The sequence below is a fragment of the Zygosaccharomyces rouxii genome, assembly GCF_000026365.1.
Source record: "Zygosaccharomyces rouxii strain CBS732 chromosome D complete sequence".
NCBI lineage: Eukaryota > Fungi > Ascomycota > Saccharomycetes > Saccharomycetales > Saccharomycetaceae > Zygosaccharomyces > Zygosaccharomyces rouxii.
Genome location: NC_012993.1, coordinates 1015077 through 1030944, shown reverse-complemented (window position 1 = coordinate 1030944; position 15868 = coordinate 1015077). Strand labels below are relative to the sequence as shown.

At 39.7% G+C, this 15868-nt stretch overlaps 11 protein-coding genes across 11 annotated transcripts; 8 read left to right on the top strand and 3 right to left on the bottom strand.

The window, feature by feature from the left end:
- Positions 1 to 84: 84 nt before the first annotated feature.
- DFM1 (Dfm1p) lies at positions 85 to 1005 on the top strand (the record flags this gene model as incomplete). Its single annotated transcript, XM_002496919.1, has 1 exon — positions 85 to 1005. One exon carries the CDS (start codon positions 85 to 87, stop codon positions 1003 to 1005), a length of 921 nt encoding a protein of 306 aa, XP_002496964.1.
- A 134-nt stretch (positions 1006 to 1139) lies between these two features.
- Positions 1140 to 1658, top strand: ZYRO0D12166g (uncharacterized protein; the record flags this gene model as incomplete). The annotated part of the gene is made up of 1 exon (XM_002496918.1): positions 1140 to 1658. The coding sequence occupies one exon, from the start codon at positions 1140 to 1142 to the stop codon at positions 1656 to 1658; it is 519 nt and encodes a 172-aa protein (XP_002496963.1).
- Positions 1659 to 1970: 312 nt separating this feature from the next.
- CAT2 (carnitine O-acetyltransferase CAT2) lies at positions 1971 to 3944 on the top strand (the record flags this gene model as incomplete). The annotated part of the gene is made up of 1 exon (XM_002496917.1): positions 1971 to 3944. One exon carries the CDS (start codon positions 1971 to 1973, stop codon positions 3942 to 3944), a length of 1974 nt encoding a protein of 657 aa, XP_002496962.1.
- Positions 3945 to 4046: 102 nt separating this feature from the next.
- VPS71 (Vps71p) lies at positions 4047 to 4808 on the top strand (the record flags this gene model as incomplete). Its single annotated transcript, XM_002496916.1, has 1 exon — positions 4047 to 4808. One exon carries the CDS (start codon positions 4047 to 4049, stop codon positions 4806 to 4808), a length of 762 nt encoding a protein of 253 aa, XP_002496961.1.
- A 109-nt stretch (positions 4809 to 4917) lies between these two features.
- STE14 (protein-S-isoprenylcysteine carboxyl O-methyltransferase) lies at positions 4918 to 5616 on the top strand (the record flags this gene model as incomplete). The annotated part of the gene is made up of 1 exon (XM_002496915.1): positions 4918 to 5616. One exon carries the CDS (start codon positions 4918 to 4920, stop codon positions 5614 to 5616), a length of 699 nt encoding a protein of 232 aa, XP_002496960.1.
- A 54-nt stretch (positions 5617 to 5670) lies between these two features.
- SIZ1 (SUMO ligase SIZ1) lies at positions 5671 to 8178 on the bottom strand (the record flags this gene model as incomplete). The annotated part of the gene is made up of 1 exon (XM_002496914.1): positions 5671 to 8178. The coding sequence occupies one exon, from the start codon at positions 8176 to 8178 to the stop codon at positions 5671 to 5673; it is 2508 nt and encodes an 835-aa protein (XP_002496959.1).
- A 601-nt stretch (positions 8179 to 8779) lies between these two features.
- On the top strand, positions 8780 to 9415 carry ADE8 (phosphoribosylglycinamide formyltransferase; the record flags this gene model as incomplete). The annotated part of the gene is made up of 1 exon (XM_002496913.1): positions 8780 to 9415. One exon carries the CDS (start codon positions 8780 to 8782, stop codon positions 9413 to 9415), a length of 636 nt encoding a protein of 211 aa, XP_002496958.1.
- A 41-nt stretch (positions 9416 to 9456) lies between these two features.
- Positions 9457 to 10242, bottom strand: PUP1 (proteasome core particle subunit beta 2; the record flags this gene model as incomplete). Its single annotated transcript, XM_002496912.1, has 1 exon — positions 9457 to 10242. One exon carries the CDS (start codon positions 10240 to 10242, stop codon positions 9457 to 9459), a length of 786 nt encoding a protein of 261 aa, XP_002496957.1.
- Positions 10243 to 10480: 238 nt separating this feature from the next.
- Positions 10481 to 14266, top strand: TRS120 (TRAPPII-specific subunit TRS120; the record flags this gene model as incomplete). Its single annotated transcript, XM_002496911.1, has 1 exon — positions 10481 to 14266. One exon carries the CDS (start codon positions 10481 to 10483, stop codon positions 14264 to 14266), a length of 3786 nt encoding a protein of 1261 aa, XP_002496956.1.
- A 177-nt stretch (positions 14267 to 14443) lies between these two features.
- PET123 (mitochondrial 37S ribosomal protein PET123) lies at positions 14444 to 15358 on the top strand (the record flags this gene model as incomplete). The annotated part of the gene is made up of 1 exon (XM_002496910.1): positions 14444 to 15358. One exon carries the CDS (start codon positions 14444 to 14446, stop codon positions 15356 to 15358), a length of 915 nt encoding a protein of 304 aa, XP_002496955.1.
- Positions 15359 to 15458: 100 nt separating this feature from the next.
- SME1 (mRNA splicing protein SME1) lies at positions 15459 to 15740 on the bottom strand (the record flags this gene model as incomplete). Its single annotated transcript, XM_002496909.1, has 1 exon — positions 15459 to 15740. The coding sequence occupies one exon, from the start codon at positions 15738 to 15740 to the stop codon at positions 15459 to 15461; it is 282 nt and encodes a 93-aa protein (XP_002496954.1).
- Between the last annotated feature and the right edge of the window lie 128 nt (positions 15741 to 15868).

The window sequence follows — 15868 nt, the reverse complement described above, 5'->3', positions numbered from 1 at the left end:
AAATTTCAGTTAAAGCTATACCATACATAACAACCATAATCAACACCAAACAGATCAACATCAGATACCCAAAAGAAGAGGAGGATGAACACCGTTCATAATACCAACACAGGTCCATTACAGGTTTGGAAGGGAATCCCCATTGTTACCAGATGTCTAATATCCTCCATAGTGATAATTACCACTTTAAATCGATTAGAACTTTTATCTACAGGTAGATTGATTTATCAATTTAATGAAGTGGGACTACATTTTCAAGTATGGAGGATATTTACGTCTTGTATCATCTTACCCATGCAAGCAATGCCTGCGATGTTGGAAATGTACAATTTTTACTCAAGATCATCTCAATTGGAATCGAGAAGAGATGCTCATGATTACGCGTTTTACTTATGCTTTTGCATTATAACTATCTGTGTTACAGTGACAGCCATCTTTGGTAGATCCTACCCACTAATTCTAACAGGTGCGTTTGCTTCCTGTCTCACATACACATGGTCCGTGGACAACGCTAACGTTAAGGTTATGTTTTATGGTCTTTTTCCCATTTGGGGTAAATATTTCCCACTGATTCAACTTTTCACAGCATTTGTATTCGGTGAAGATAATTTTACGGTTCATCTAGTTGGATTCTTAACCGCCTACCTATACCTTTGTCTTGATACAAGATCATGGGGGCCCATATTGGGTTGGTTATTCTTTGGTGAAAATCCGTACTACGGAATAACACCTAATGGATACTTTGGTGCACCTCAATGGATGAAGAGGTCAAGAAGAAACTTTACGTTACGTTCCAGAGGTAAAGGTCAAAAATTGGGCTACAAGACAGATCCTTCAGCAACTGACGCTGAAACTCAAGATGAAAGAGGCAGCACAAGTGCTAGGGTTGCGGTTAGGGAATCTCGCTCCAGCGGTAGAAATAATAACAGTGCCACTTCAACGGTGACTAATCGTAAAGATTCATCAGGCTTTTTCCCAGGTCATGGTCAAAGACTTGGTGCGTAAAGAAACGATTTTGTGTCAGTGTGTCGCACTACAGAAAAACAAAAACAATAACAAAATAGTAATAATAATGATAATAGGAAACTAAGATATTTCACATCCTTGAGGATACTAGCATATTTGCAAATTGCATAGCTATGGATTCTACGTTTTTTTTCTCAAATACGTATAACCCCTCTATCGATACATGGTCCCAAACTCATGTCAATAGTTTTAAAAGGAGTACAGCAGATGGTCTGGTGTTAAGTGTTAAAATTCATGACGAATTATCACAAGAACTTAACAAAGCGATCAGGGAATGTATGGAATTTTGTCAATTGACTCCGGATAAAGATCCACTGAATTCTATTGATAAAATCCGATCAGCATTCATGCTGAAAGATAAACAGCATCAAAATGAGCTTAGAGATTTTGAGCTTGAACTACTGCAATTGACAAGGGAGAAACAATTTTTACAAGGGGAATTGGTTAAAGCATCTTCCCAACTAGAAGTAGTTGATGAAATGGTTGCACACAATGTCGATTTAGAATGGGCAAATGAAGCACTCACGCAGAGAATAACTCGCCTAGAGAATAATTCAGCCAAAACTGGGAGATCAAAACCAGAATTTTTGAACGCATTCGCCCACCAAGAAATAAATTTCGACAAAATATGACACTGTATAACATAGTATAATGTAAATGTACATTTATACTACAATATGTTTTCCCCGTAAATGCGTATTCCTCTTAACCGCATAGATCCGGGGATATACGGCTTAAACCCGTTTCGGTGGAATGGGCGGATAAATTTTGATGAGGGGAGACAAGCTGTGCATGACTCGAAGGTGCATTGGATCAAAGATGGGGGATACGATAGCCGCCAAGGGTTATCATTTTAAAAATATATAAGGGGCGGCTTTGGGATATGAACTGACAAGGAAGAAGTATGGTGCTTCCTCTGGAAGTTTTATTGGATATAATCTAAGATGAAGTTTACCAGATCGCTGAAACAGCTTGTCCCACTTAGGAAAATGACAGACGTTAGACTAAGAAGTTATGAGTTTGAATCTGGTAACGGTGAACACTATTTAGCGCTAAATCAAAACAAGTACTATCAATCCAAGAGACCTACTTTCAAAGGAGAAACTTTTGCCCAACAGAAATCCTTGCCTGATCTAGTAGTACCTGAACTAAAGGACACTATTTCCAAATACCTTTTCTCTGTAAAACCATTTTGTAAGACACCTGCAGCATTTGCCAAACAGGAGTTGTTGTGTAAGGAATTGTTAGAAAGGACGGGCCCTCAGTTGCAAGCACGCCTTGTAGAATATGCTAAAGGTAAAAGGAATTGGATTAGTGATTTCTGGGATGATCAAGGATATTTAGAAGTCAATGACCCTGTGGTTCCTTATGTTTCTTATTTTTTCTCTCATCGAGCTTTACCAACTTCCCATAGGTCCATCGATAGAGATCCGTTATTGAAGGCTACCGCAATCATTACCACAGTTTCCAACTTCGTGGAGACTATTAAGGATGAAGCATTACCACCAGAAATAATTAAAGGTACTCCTTTCTGTATGAATGGATTCCAACTGATGTTCAACAGTAGTCGTGTTCCTGGTCCTGCCGGCGGTACTAGTGATAATTACGTTTTCCATTCTATCTACGAAAACGATTTCATTGTTGTAGGATACAAGGGCAACTTTTACAAAATCTACACTCATGATAGTGAATCAAAACCATACGGTCCACACGAAATTTGGCAACAATTGTATACAGTGGTGAATGAATTGAGCGTTAGAGAACAGGAAACAGCTAACGGAGGCGTTGGTGCATTAACGGCATTGCCTCGTGATGAATGGCGTTTTGCTCATGCAGAGCTGGTTAAAAACCTATTATCAAGAGACTCGCTAGAGACGATCCATAAAGCCGCCTATTTCTTAGCATTGGATGACGTTACACCAGTGACATTGGAAGAAAAATCAAGAAACTGTTGGCACGGTGATGGTTACAACAGATTCTTTGACAAATTTTTACAATTTTTTGTGGCTCGTAACGGAACTTCTGGATTCTTGGCAGAGCATTCCAAGATAGATGGTACTCCAACTAGTACTTTGAATGACTTCGTCGCTAAAAACTTGTCACACTTGGACCTCAAGCAATTCTTGAAAAAAGTGGTCCAACCTACTACCAGGTTGAAACAAACTCCGGAGCATTTGCCCTTTGTCATCACCCCCAAAGTGCAAGATTTCATCAACAGCGCACGTTCACAATTCCATGATAATATATACAACCATGAATTGCGTGTATGGCATTATAACAGGTTGGGTAAAAACTTTGCCAAAAAGAATGGTATGTCCCCAGATTCATTCATTCAACAAATTATTCAACTAGCTGTTTATAAGTATTTGGGTAAGCAGTTACCCACTTACGAAGCTGCCTCCACTAGAAAATATTTTAGAGGTAGAACTGAAACTGGTAGGCCTGTGTCTGTTGCCAGTGCAAATTTTGTAGCCACTTGGGAAGACCCTCAATCCACTGACGAGGAGAAAATTCAAGCATTGAAGGACTCTGCCAAGTACCATTCAAGTTATTTGAAGATGGCTGCCGAGGGTCATGGTATCGATCGCCATTTCTTTGGATTGAAAAACATGTTAAAGGAATCTGATCAAATACCAGCTCTTTTCCAAGACCCACTCTTCAGCTATGCGTCTACGTGGCTCATTTCCACATCTCAGTTGTCAAGCGAGTACTTCGATGGCTACGGTTGGTCTCAAGTCAATGACAACGGGTTCGGACTTGCATACATGCTTAACAACGAATGGCTACACATCAACATCGTTAACAAACCTGCAAAGAGTAAATTAAGTGTGCACAGGTTGCATTACTACTTGTCACAAGCAGCTGACGAGATTGCCGACACTTTGGTCAGGAACCAACATTTGAAGGCTAAGTTGTGATTAGGAAAAAAAAAGATTGAGAGACCCTTTAAACTTTAAAATACTTAATAACTACTACTAGCACTACTAACGTGTATACAGTTTATAAGAGACAAAAGAGTTATGCCACGACAAGTTGAAGTAATCGATAAGAGGACTTACGATCCAAATGTCTACTATACATCATTAGATCCTCAGTCATCGAGTTATAGAAACAAGATTACAAAGAACAATCGATTAAGCTCATCGTTAAACACATCAAGATCAACCAAGAGAGTAAACTATTCATTAGCAGATTTAGAAACTAAATTGTATACCACTAAGCAAGATGACAATGATAATCAACAAGATGTTAACGCCAATGGTGGGAATCCAACCGTAATGGACAAATTCACCCAACAAGAGATAATTAAATCCAAGAGGCGTCATATGGAACTGGATACTGAAAATCAGTCTGACTTATCAGATGTACCAATGATGCTGAGTGCCCTAACGGGTATCAAGAGGGACAAGATTGAATCTAACGGTGGTGCTATCAGGAGTAAAAACAAATTTGAGATGCCCAAGAACATCCACCTTTCCTATAGATCTACTAAACCTCCGCCACCCAGAAGGAAAAACACTAACCGTGTGGTAGCGCTCAAGAAAACTCTGTCATCGAGGAGACCATTGCAAAACTACTGGGATACTTTAGATCAAGTCAACAAGAGTATCATCTATCATAACGTTACTAACAAGAAATTTTTCAAAGTCCTACCATTCATCACAATCTGTTCCGTGTGTGGTGGTTACGACAGTATATCCAGTTGTGTACAGTGTGGTAGTAAGATCTGTTCACTTAGATGTTTTAACCTTCACAACGAGACAAGGTGCTTACACAGATGAGTTGAGGTTTTAGAGTTTGATGAAAAATTTCTTCTCTTAATGATGTTAAATCAAATTGAGTCAAATTATTGATAAAGCAGTGAGAACAGTTTGCGGATAGGAGGAATCCATGGCTATTTATCCTGACGTTAGTGTTAATCAACCCCATCGCATTGCCCTAACGGCCTTTTTGCTGGGTTCCGTGATGGGGTTGTTTTTGGGCCTAATCAAATTTGTTCATTTGAAAGCCTTTGACTTCTACATGGCTGCATTGGCACTGTTCCACTTTCTGGAGTACTATACTACGGCTAAGTACAATCCAAGCCAAACTACTGAAGACTCTTTCTTACTGTCTAATGGTATCGAATACCTGTTATGCCACTCCTTTGCCATATTAGAGTGCCTCCTAGAGTACATGTTTCTTCCGCATTGGAAGGCAGACATGAGTTCTCTATCTCACTTCATAGTAGTTTCACTGGGTTATACCTTTATCATTGTGGGTCAAATCGCTAGGACTATGGCGATGCGTACTGCTGGTCAATCCTTTTCACACACAGTAAGAACAAGCAGAGGTGAAGGTCACGTTTTAGTCAAAAATGGTATCTACCAATGGTCAAGACACCCAAGCTATTTTGGATTCTTTTGGTGGGCTGTTGGAACCCAAATGATTATGTTGAACCCCTTATCACTTGTAATCTTCGCTACGGTCCTTTGGAAATTCTTCCGTCAAAGGATTAAATTCGAAGAAAATTATCTACTAAGATTCTTTGGACGCGATTACTACGATTACAAGAATTCTGTACCTGTTTTAATCCCCTTCATTGCTTGATTTTTAAGGATTTTGTTCTGCTTTATACTGGTTACATAATTACAATAATTATCATCAATCCGATGTCAGGTCTATTACGTCGTCACGACCAGAAATTCTTGTTGCACCACCTCGATGGGCACCACTAGTATCAACATTACCAACTGTATTCGGATCATTCATCGAAACTCCCAACTGTTGCGAACCCATTGGCGGTTCATTGCTCGGTCTTGGGCCTCCATTGGGAGAATTAGAAATGTGTCTCTTGCGCGGGAGCATGTTTAAGTAAGGTTTTGGTGGTAAAAAAGGTGATACCACGGGTTTTCTCGTTCTACCAGGGATCGGTGGCCGGCTTGGTTGCCTTACTTTTGGATCTGGTAGTGGTGGCAATGGTGGTGCTTGTTGATATTGTTGTTGATGCTGTTGCTGTTGCTGTTGCTTTTGGGGTTCGTATGATTGTGATTCCTCTGGTCTGAATGAGCTCAAATTCCCAGATATACCAAGGAGATTATTACTACTGTTATTTGTGCTTGGTGAAGGACCGCCTGAATCATCACCTGGAGGACCACTTATTTGTCCCGTCATACCCAGCATAGAATTTGAACCACTGTGATTATTCTCACTAGATTCATAAATTCCACTAGCTCTTGGATCCAGAGTCCCACTGTGTGACCTGAACACAGGTCTTTCATCATTAGACCATTGGTCATTACCTGCCGGGCTATTGGTAGCTGCTGGTGTAAACATGCCCCTCGTAGAAGAATTAGGTGTTGGTGAGCTGGGTCCTTCCTCCGCTAAAGGGGTATCTTGATTTGAAGTATCTTCACCATTGTTTAGGGGCGTTTTACCTAATATATTGGGTACTCCTTGACGGCGTTCCACATAGTCTAAACTGTTATCAGCACCAAGTGAGTTTTGCCTGGGAGCGGTTGGTGTTATGGTCTGATTAGCTCTCGGATCTAAAGTATGCTGTGATGTATTGTCATCCACATAAGACGTCGCAGCCGATGTCCTTAACGATTCCTGTCTTGTAGGTTCCTGCGCTCGTGGAGGGGCAGGATCTGACTCCTGTTGTGGTGGTGGATCCATTTGCTCATCTTCTTCTGATTCGCTATCGAGTGATATAACTACAGGTTCATTGGAAGGTGAAGTTCCTCTGGAATGATCAGCAAGTGCCCTATTATCATCATCATCAGTATTTTCTTGTTTCACACTTGTGGAATGAGTAGTTGGTAATGGTCGCTCTGCTGGCTTAGGAGGTTCTTCCACCACAGGCTTCCAAGATCCATCTGATGACAATTCCACTTGCTCTGTATCCTCATCGGAGTTTTTTAAAATTTCATCCACAAATTGACAGACTGCTAAATGCTTCAAATCGATATCTATTTGACAAACAGGACATTGCCATGTGGGGATTTGCATCTGTGAGTAGATGTACCAAAGGGCGTCAAAACATTGTAGATGTTTGCACATAATTGATTTGGCAGGGTATTTCATCCTTGTGTAAGAGACCGGACATTGTAATGTCATCACTGTAGATGTAGTAACTAAATCGTCATCTTCTTCATCGTTTAAAGTCTTTTCAATGTAATGCAAAGTGGCAGCCTTCAGAATCTTGGGATGTCGCAGCACTTCTTGTAATAACTCCTCGGGAGTAACTTGCTCTACTATATAGCCGTAGATGAAATATTCACTCTTCGTGAATGCATAAATGACTTCCAAACTATTTTGTTGTGTTGGTGGTCTCAAATAAGGCGTTAAATCTGCTGGTTTTGCGGTACCTGGCTTGTTCTTTAAGCCTCTGACGTTATCCTTTACTTGAACACTATTAACTCGTATCTCATTAGGATGAGGAAATTGAATCGGTTGATTCGATTGGAAACCCGTTTGGGGATCTACCATACCACAAAATAAATATACTTTATATTTTTCATCTGATTCTAGTAGAGTCCAATCGGCTTTCGTAAACCTCCATTTCGCAACACATGTACCTCTTACATTGGTGACGTTTAGCTTCTGTGCAGTCTCCTGTATCAGTTTTTTAATCCTGTAAAAAGGTGATTCCTTGAAATGCATATAGCGATTTTTAGGTGCCGCCGTCCTACTGCCACCAGTAATACTGAGCTCTTCAGGACTAACGGTTCGATATGACGTATATGCAGATGGATCCCCTACCACGTATTGATCTTGACCACTTACTGATCCATCTTGTTGATTTAGTACGCCAACCGGTTCAGCACCTATAGCCACCGGATGGTTATAAGCTCCACTTCTCAAAGTTTGCCATAAAATTTCGTATTTCGGTAAGAGTTCACCTAATTTAGCCTTATCTATCAAAACACGTATTGTCTTGGGCCTCCATGGATCTATATGTCCAATAGAACATGAATTCTTTAAGTACGCCCTTATCCTATCTTGTAAAACTGCCTTTCTGCCTGTAATCGGCAGTTCTATCGACCTACAAACGGCTTTTAATTCTGAAACTTTTAAATGTTCAACTTGATCAATAGCTGCGTGAATCTCCTGATGTAAACCTCCACCGCCTGTACCCACAGAACCGTTATTGGTGGGAGTTACTGACATATCTCGGTAACCAGTCTGTGTATTTCAATGCTCGAAAATCTTGTACAGTGAATTTAGAATGTGGGAAAGCTTTTAAAGACCACTTGAGAAGCCTCAGCGGCACTCGTTCCTGTTTATAAGCTTGTTTGTTCGCCTAACTATCATCCATCAGTTAGATGATTTGGTTTAGGTTTAAAGTTCCATGGAATATTGTTCTTAGAAAAATAAAATTACCCGACAATAGACCAGATGAGATGAATAAAATGCCCATTTGCAAGGTAGCAAAGCAAGTTTAAAGAAGCATTGTTCATCTTATTTTAATCCCTGCATTCGATCTGACCCTTCTACGTTTTTCAACGGTCAAAATATGACACTATTTGCTTGATTTGTCGATTGTAAAGGTTATGCGATGTGGTAAGAACCGCTTAACCAAGTTGGACCATAATTCAACAGAATGAAATCCGATGATGAGGTTCAGAAACACTCAAAATGCCTTATTCTCTGCTCCCACATCGCTTCAATCTGATCTCTTTGTTCTATAAGAATATGGTTTGAAATTTGAAAAAAAAACAACGTCAAAATGAGCTACCAATGTACTGAGCATCGAGAGCTGTAACACTAGATGGGACGTATTACAGTGCTTATATCGGGTTCAGGTTCGAATCTGCAGTCACTGATTGATGCACAGGCTCAAAAAGAACTAGGTGAAGGCCAAATTACCTGCGTCATATCGTCAAGTAAAAAGGCCTACGGTTTACAGAGAGCTGAAATGGCTAATATACCAACCAAAGTTTGCTCACTATACCCATTTGTGAAGGACGTACCTAAAAGTGATGAAGTTGGTAGACAGAAGTGTAGGGTTCAATTTGAAGAAGAATTAGCTCGTCAAGTTCTCGAACAAAAACCTGATTTGGTTGTATGTGCGGGATGGTTACTCATTCTGGGTCCCCACTTCCTATCTAAGTTGAGAGGTATACCAATTATCAATCTACATCCTGCATTGCCAGGAGCATTTGATGGTACCACACATGCAATTGAAATGGCATGGCAAAAAGCTCAAGATACTGGTAACTCGCTAACCGCTGGATGCATGGTTCATTACGTTATTGAAGAAGTAGATAGAGGCGAACCATTGATTATCAAGGAATTAGAAATCCGTCCTGGCCAAGAGACATTGGAACAGTATGAGCAAAGGGTTCATGAGGCAGAACATGTTGCCATTGTGGAAGCTACGGTCAAAGTATTGAAGAAAAGGTAATTAGAAATATACGTAGTAGTTAGTTAGTTAGACAAAACATTTCATGCTGTAACGTCAACGGGCTCCTCCTGTACGTCACAGACGCTAATGATACTTTCCCTAAGCACAGCTGTAGTACCTCTTGCAAATTTATAACTTTGTTGTTTTGGTTCTCTAACGTTTGGAGTAATGTAGTTTCTCAAGTATTCTGCATCTTTACCAACTTCCATAACACACACGTCGACATTAGAACCTGAACCCAAATCATTCCATATACCTGCTTGAATAGCATCTGATGCTAATTTTACCGCTTCATCCTTAGTCAAATTTTGTTTCCAGTTAGATTCTAGAGTGGCCATAGCAGCTAATGAACCTGAACCCAACGACAAGTAATGGCCGACATCAGTGGAACCATGAGCTTGGACGGAGAAAAGATGGGCACCAGTAGGATCCACACCTGCTACAATCAAATATGCACCAATATGACCTTGATATCTAAACAGGTGTTGCTTCAACATCTGTAATGCTGATACCACACGGGGTTCCCTATTAGCATACTGACTGTGTAATTCCAAATTTGATCCAATTAACTGTGTAACTGCCTCAGTGTCAGCTGCAGTACCGGCACCAGCACACCATATACGTGGAGCCATCCTATGCAGCTTAGCACAGTTCTTGTCAGCAACTATAGGTCCCTGTGTTGATCTGGTATCAGCTGCAATGACCACTCCCTTATCGTATTTCACACCTACAATAGTTGTACCCGTTGAAGTCGCCTTAGGAACAGCGTGCCCTTGAGAGGCCAAGTAGTCGTTCCTCTGATAATTCTCAAATGATAATCCTGCCATTTATATCCACCGATATGATCTTACCTCTACTCTTTCTTACCAATTCTTTGGTGGCAAACTAGTGTATTAACGGTTAAAGATACAATATCGAATTTCAACACCATAGTTAAAGAAAAAAATACAAACTACCATTAAACTGCCTAAACAACAGCGTGGAAAGAAAGCGGTAGAAGAAGGAGATCCAAGTGAATTGAGCCCTCGAAACCGTTACAATTGAGTTCTAAAGGTTCGAAAAGTGATGAACCCATCAATGTACGATGCTAGTTTTGTACAGCCGTGTCGTGTACGACTTCTAGTGGTGCCCGTTGGGAAATGGAAAAGAAGCCAGTTTTTAGAAGCTGTTACGAAATTGAGAAAGTACAATGAGGTCAGATTGGTTGACATTACCCCAATTGATAGTCCACTCTTTACTCCACAGGGTTTCCCACAGGGTAGGCTATTCTTTGAAGTTATTACATCTGGTCATAACGATGCGTTAAACCTGTTTCTCTATGATTTCGAGCCATTTAGAAAGATATTCGTTGTTGTGGGACTTGTGAACGATGATTCCTCATCTGAAGATAATCTCAAGGTTTTGAAGGAGAAATATCCTACCGTCATCTCGCATAACTTGATATACGTGGGCTCTAATGTAGATGCCGGGTCTTCTCAAGACGCTCAAGTTTTCCGCAGTGGCGATGAGTTTGAGTCCAATTTGGAAACCATCATCTGTGATATTGGTAGGAATTTCCTACAGGCACTTTCACATTACTATTCTTCTTATAAGCATGTTACCTTGAGATCTCCAGGTGCCATTGGTGGTAATGCAGTATTGAAGACCTCATTGACAAGACAACTGGCCCATGCCAATTTGCCTACGAATTCTACGTCATCATCCTCATCATCACGAAAGATGAACAGTTTTGAATCAACTACTAATAGCATCAAAAGATCAGCATCTTTGAAACTGGCGAAATCACTATCCACCTCAGAAAACAGATCGCAGTTGAGATCTCAGGGGAGACAGCACAAGATTTTGGGAAATTTCCAATTACTTGCCGGCAGGTACATTAGTGCTCTCCATAGTTTTACTGAAGCAGTCACACAATTGTACAAAGTTCGTGATCATCTTTGGTTAGCATCTGCATTGGACGGCATTGCTATATGTCTTCTTTTGTTAAGTTTTCTTAACATATCTTTCCAAATACCATACATCGTCATGCTAATCATACCTGTCCAAACTTCTAACCCTAGTGCTGATCCGATTTCTCCGCGAAATAGTTCTAATGGTCCTATTAGATCTCCAAGAAATTCTTCAAGCTCACTAGGATTAAGTCAAGACGTTGATGTGGAAAATGTTAATTTACCAATCCTAATCAGATCAATTTCTGAAAAGATACTATACTATTACGAGTTAAGTTTGAACCATCACTGCGATTACGCGCCGCAAACTGTTTATTCAGAGACATTATTGAAAACATTAACATTTATGGTAACATGCTATTCAAGCACCAAGCTATCTCCACCTATATTGGAAAAAATCATAAAAGGTTCACTTTCCTCAAGTTTGGGACCAGCAACAATGTTCGATAGTAATCAATTGGGTCCAATAGATGGGAAAGACGAGATTCTTTTCTCAAAAATTGAAATTTATTCCTTTGCTAATAAAATTTTTGAGCTCCAATTAAAAGAAATGGACCTTGAAAGTCAGACTATTATCTACATCGTATTATCCAAAGTTTACCATTCTTTGGGATTTGCCAGGAAAAGATTATTTGTCCTACGCCTTTTACTTGTAGCCCTCTTAGCAAACCAAGAGAAGATTAACTGGGATGAGAATTATCTAGAAATCTTGGATGGAATGATAAAACTTTATGGTATAGAGGATAGAACTCCGGAAACGTCAGTACAAGATTCTCAAGCTTCAGCGTGGTTGACTTTGCAGAGAAAATGCTTGCAGCTATGTTTAATGGTTTCACGCAAGCTTAAGAATTCTGAGTGTACCTCTAGGTATGCAGTTATGCTCTTGAGCAGATATACACATTTATTAACCCAATCTGAACAGCAGAATCTTTTCACTTCATTTATTCAACCGTCCATGTTTGATGGTTATATTCAATCCTACTGGGATCCTTTTCTGTTAAGAGATGTTAAATTGACAAGATTAGAATCAGATGTTTCCGGCGGTGAATTGCCCGTTGAGTCAGAAATGAGTGTTTTGGATAAAAAAGCCAAGGTCAACCCTACAAGGTCAGATGAAGTTTTCAATCCATTTAGACAGCTACTAGCTGCCGATAAAGTGGTTTCCGAGGCGGATCCCACGTCGCAAAACGTTTTCCTGGTAGGTGATAGAGCCATGTTCTCATGCATGGTTCAAAACCCATTTAAATTCGAAATTTCTTTTACAGGTATTCAATTCAATTCTGAGACTACAAAGTTCTGTGAGTTGGGGAAAAGCGATGTTAACTTGAAAAGACCTTATTACGTGGGCCCTGAATCGATTAGAATCATCAATTTGCCGCTAGAATTAAAAAAAGCAACTCATCACGAATGGCTCAATATCGATTCCGTAAAAATATCCGTCATGGGTCTCCCCGCTAAGGATTTCCCTATCGCTCTTTCAGAGAACCGTATCTCCAAGCCAGATGTAGAGAATGATAGGTTTAATGCAGGCAGGGTTCAAATTAAAATTTTACCTGAACAGCCTGAGTTACAACTGTTGAGGACAAATAACATGACTGACAATTCATGGATGATGTTGCATGGAACCAAAAAACGCTTCACAATAACTTTGAGAAACAAATCGTTGAAATGCCCCATCGAGCATTTACAATTTCTACACTCTTCCAATATTGAACAATCCATCAAACCTGATTATTGGAAGAAAATGCAATTAGACGATTTATATGGTTTAGAGACCCAACTGGAATGGATGAAAAATAAATGTATCAAATTCATAGACCCACCTCAAAGAATGGAACCCCATGAAACTTGTTCCTTCGACATGGAAGTAGATGCGACTGCCACACCGTTCCATTTCAACGGGTTTGATCTGGTTATCAACTATGGAATGAATGCAAATGACAAGTCTCGAGTGTATTTGAAAACGCTTCATTCTTCATATCACGTCACTTTAAAGAGGTCAATTGAAGTATCCAGCATTGATATCGTTTCATTGAATCAAGATTTCACATCTGAAGCAGACCATGTGGACTGGGTCCATTACCTTTTGAAGAAGCAAGAGACAGATGATAATTTCAACATCAACAAATATTTGTTGTTACTTCTGGATGTTAGAAATTCTTGGATCGATAGTATTAAAACTCAACTCCATTATGAGGATTTTGAAAGTCATGAGTACACGATAGAGTCCCTGCATACCACTAGAGTCGTTATCCCCATAAGGAAGCTCGAATACCAAAATTACAACTTCAAAAAGCAATTAGTTCCAAGAGTCTGGCAAGGGCGACAGTACATCCAAAGTGGCCTCAACGAGGAACAAGAAATTGAAATGAGGGAAAGATTTTGGTGTCGACAGCACATTCTTTCACGTTTATCATGTGATTGGATATTGACTACTGATGCTTCCATTAAGGGAACCGTGTATTTCCCACAATTTCTCGAGAGATTCGATCCCAAGATGGTCTCAAGCCTTTACGAGGCCAAATCACCTTACCATATTGATCTTTCTATTGATAAACGTAGCGTCACCAAGGGCGAATGTGTCAATGCCGTAGTTAAAGTGAGTCCCAGATCTATTTCAGATTGTACCACTTCTCCACAGTCACCACCAGAGAGGCTACTGCTGAATTTCGCAATATTCGATAGCCATACGGCAAAACTCCTGTCCAAATCCAACAGACGTGTTTTGTTCAATGGGACTCTATCCCGCCATTTGATAGTTATCAAACCCGTGGAAACGCAATTGCAATTGTTGCCGCTGGAAAAAGGTAGCTATGAGATCTGCGTATGCCTCTCTAGATCCGATTCGAAAGATCAAGCAATACAATTCAATTCCGGTTTGGTTACATTCACTGTAATATAATATTCTTTACACGTGACATATTGAAGCTTATATACATTAAAAATTTTATAAGGCGGGCCAACATAGCAGGGTATAACTACAGTTAAACTGGAAAGACTACTGACTGGGTAGGTAGAACACCGGTAGAAGCCTCGTTGGAAGTGGTTTATAAAATTTTCGTACCGTGAATAAGTCACAATGGGTAAAGGAGCTGCTAAATATGGGTTTAAGAGTGGTGTTTTACCCACTACTAGATCAATTTTGAAAAATCCAACCATTAAACAAGAAACCCTTTTAAAAGAAGCAAAGGCTCCCAAACCTAAAGGCTCTAATGGTATTGGTTATGCTGAAGGTGTTTTGCATCCTAAGGGTTCCCACAGAGAGGCCCAGCCTGTTAAATTCATCGATGTCGAAAGATTGATTCAAAACACAGTACCATCTCCACAGAATATTAAGCCTGTAAACAGTAAACACCAAGAGCAAAAATTACGAAAGGCAGAATTACGTAGACAGTATTTGGCAGATGCCTTCAAGAAAGAGGAAGAACGTCTCTTGAAACGTGAAGAAATGATCAAGAAAAGAGAACAACTATTAGAACAACAGAGGCAGAAGGAAGTTGCGTTACTAGATAGAACCAAATCTTCTGATTTGACAATTCCTACTTTGGAACGTATACTGGAGGAACCATTAATGAGACAGAGAACCGACGAGGAGAAACAATTGTTAGATATGAAGAGACAGTACAATAGAGATTTAGTTGAATTTAGAGCTAAAGAAAGGAAATTAGAAAAACTGGTTGATCTTTATCACGTTGCGGATGAATTTATCGTTACAGAGAAGCAATTGTCACAAAAGGTGGAAGAAGCATTCAACAATGAAGGCTCCGACGTCTTGAGAACAAAATTGAGTATGGGTGTCTCGAGAATAAGATCCAGGAATGAAGGTAGCATCGGTGATGCTCTATTTGGTACCGTTGCTAGTGGTGAATACGTTGGTGTACCTATAGTGAAGGAGTTTTTGTCTGGTGAAATGGAAGAATTCGCTAATGAAGTAGAAGCCAAAAACAAACAAGTCATGGATGAAAAAAAGAACAACGTGGACACCATTTTGTAGATAATATGTACACTACTACTTTCCACTGTTAGAAATATAGTTTCCCTCACCCTTGTAAATATCAAAATACAAATTTAAAATCATGTTTTCATTTCAATTGTTATTGATCCACTGAAGTGATTAAAGTTATATTGTCCCCTTTCAACAGAATTTTCCCAAGCTTTTTCCCTCTATCTAAATGTTCTTTACCTGTCTGAGGATCCACTGGAATCTCTGTAGCATCCTCAATAACTACATTCATAAATTCATCAAACCCGCTAATTTTACCTCTTATTCTGGTACCCAATTGCTCAAATAACCAAAAAGTAACCACAGTTTGCTGCTGAAGAAATCCAAATATACAATTGATGGGTGGTATAACCGACTTAGAGCCTGTAGACATCCTGGAAATGAGTCCTTAATAATGATATCAGCTTACAGTTGCTCGATTTACTAGTATTGTATATAGGTCATGAATTTTTCATCTCATCTCAAATTTCCATTAGAGATGAAAAAAAAAAAAAAACAACG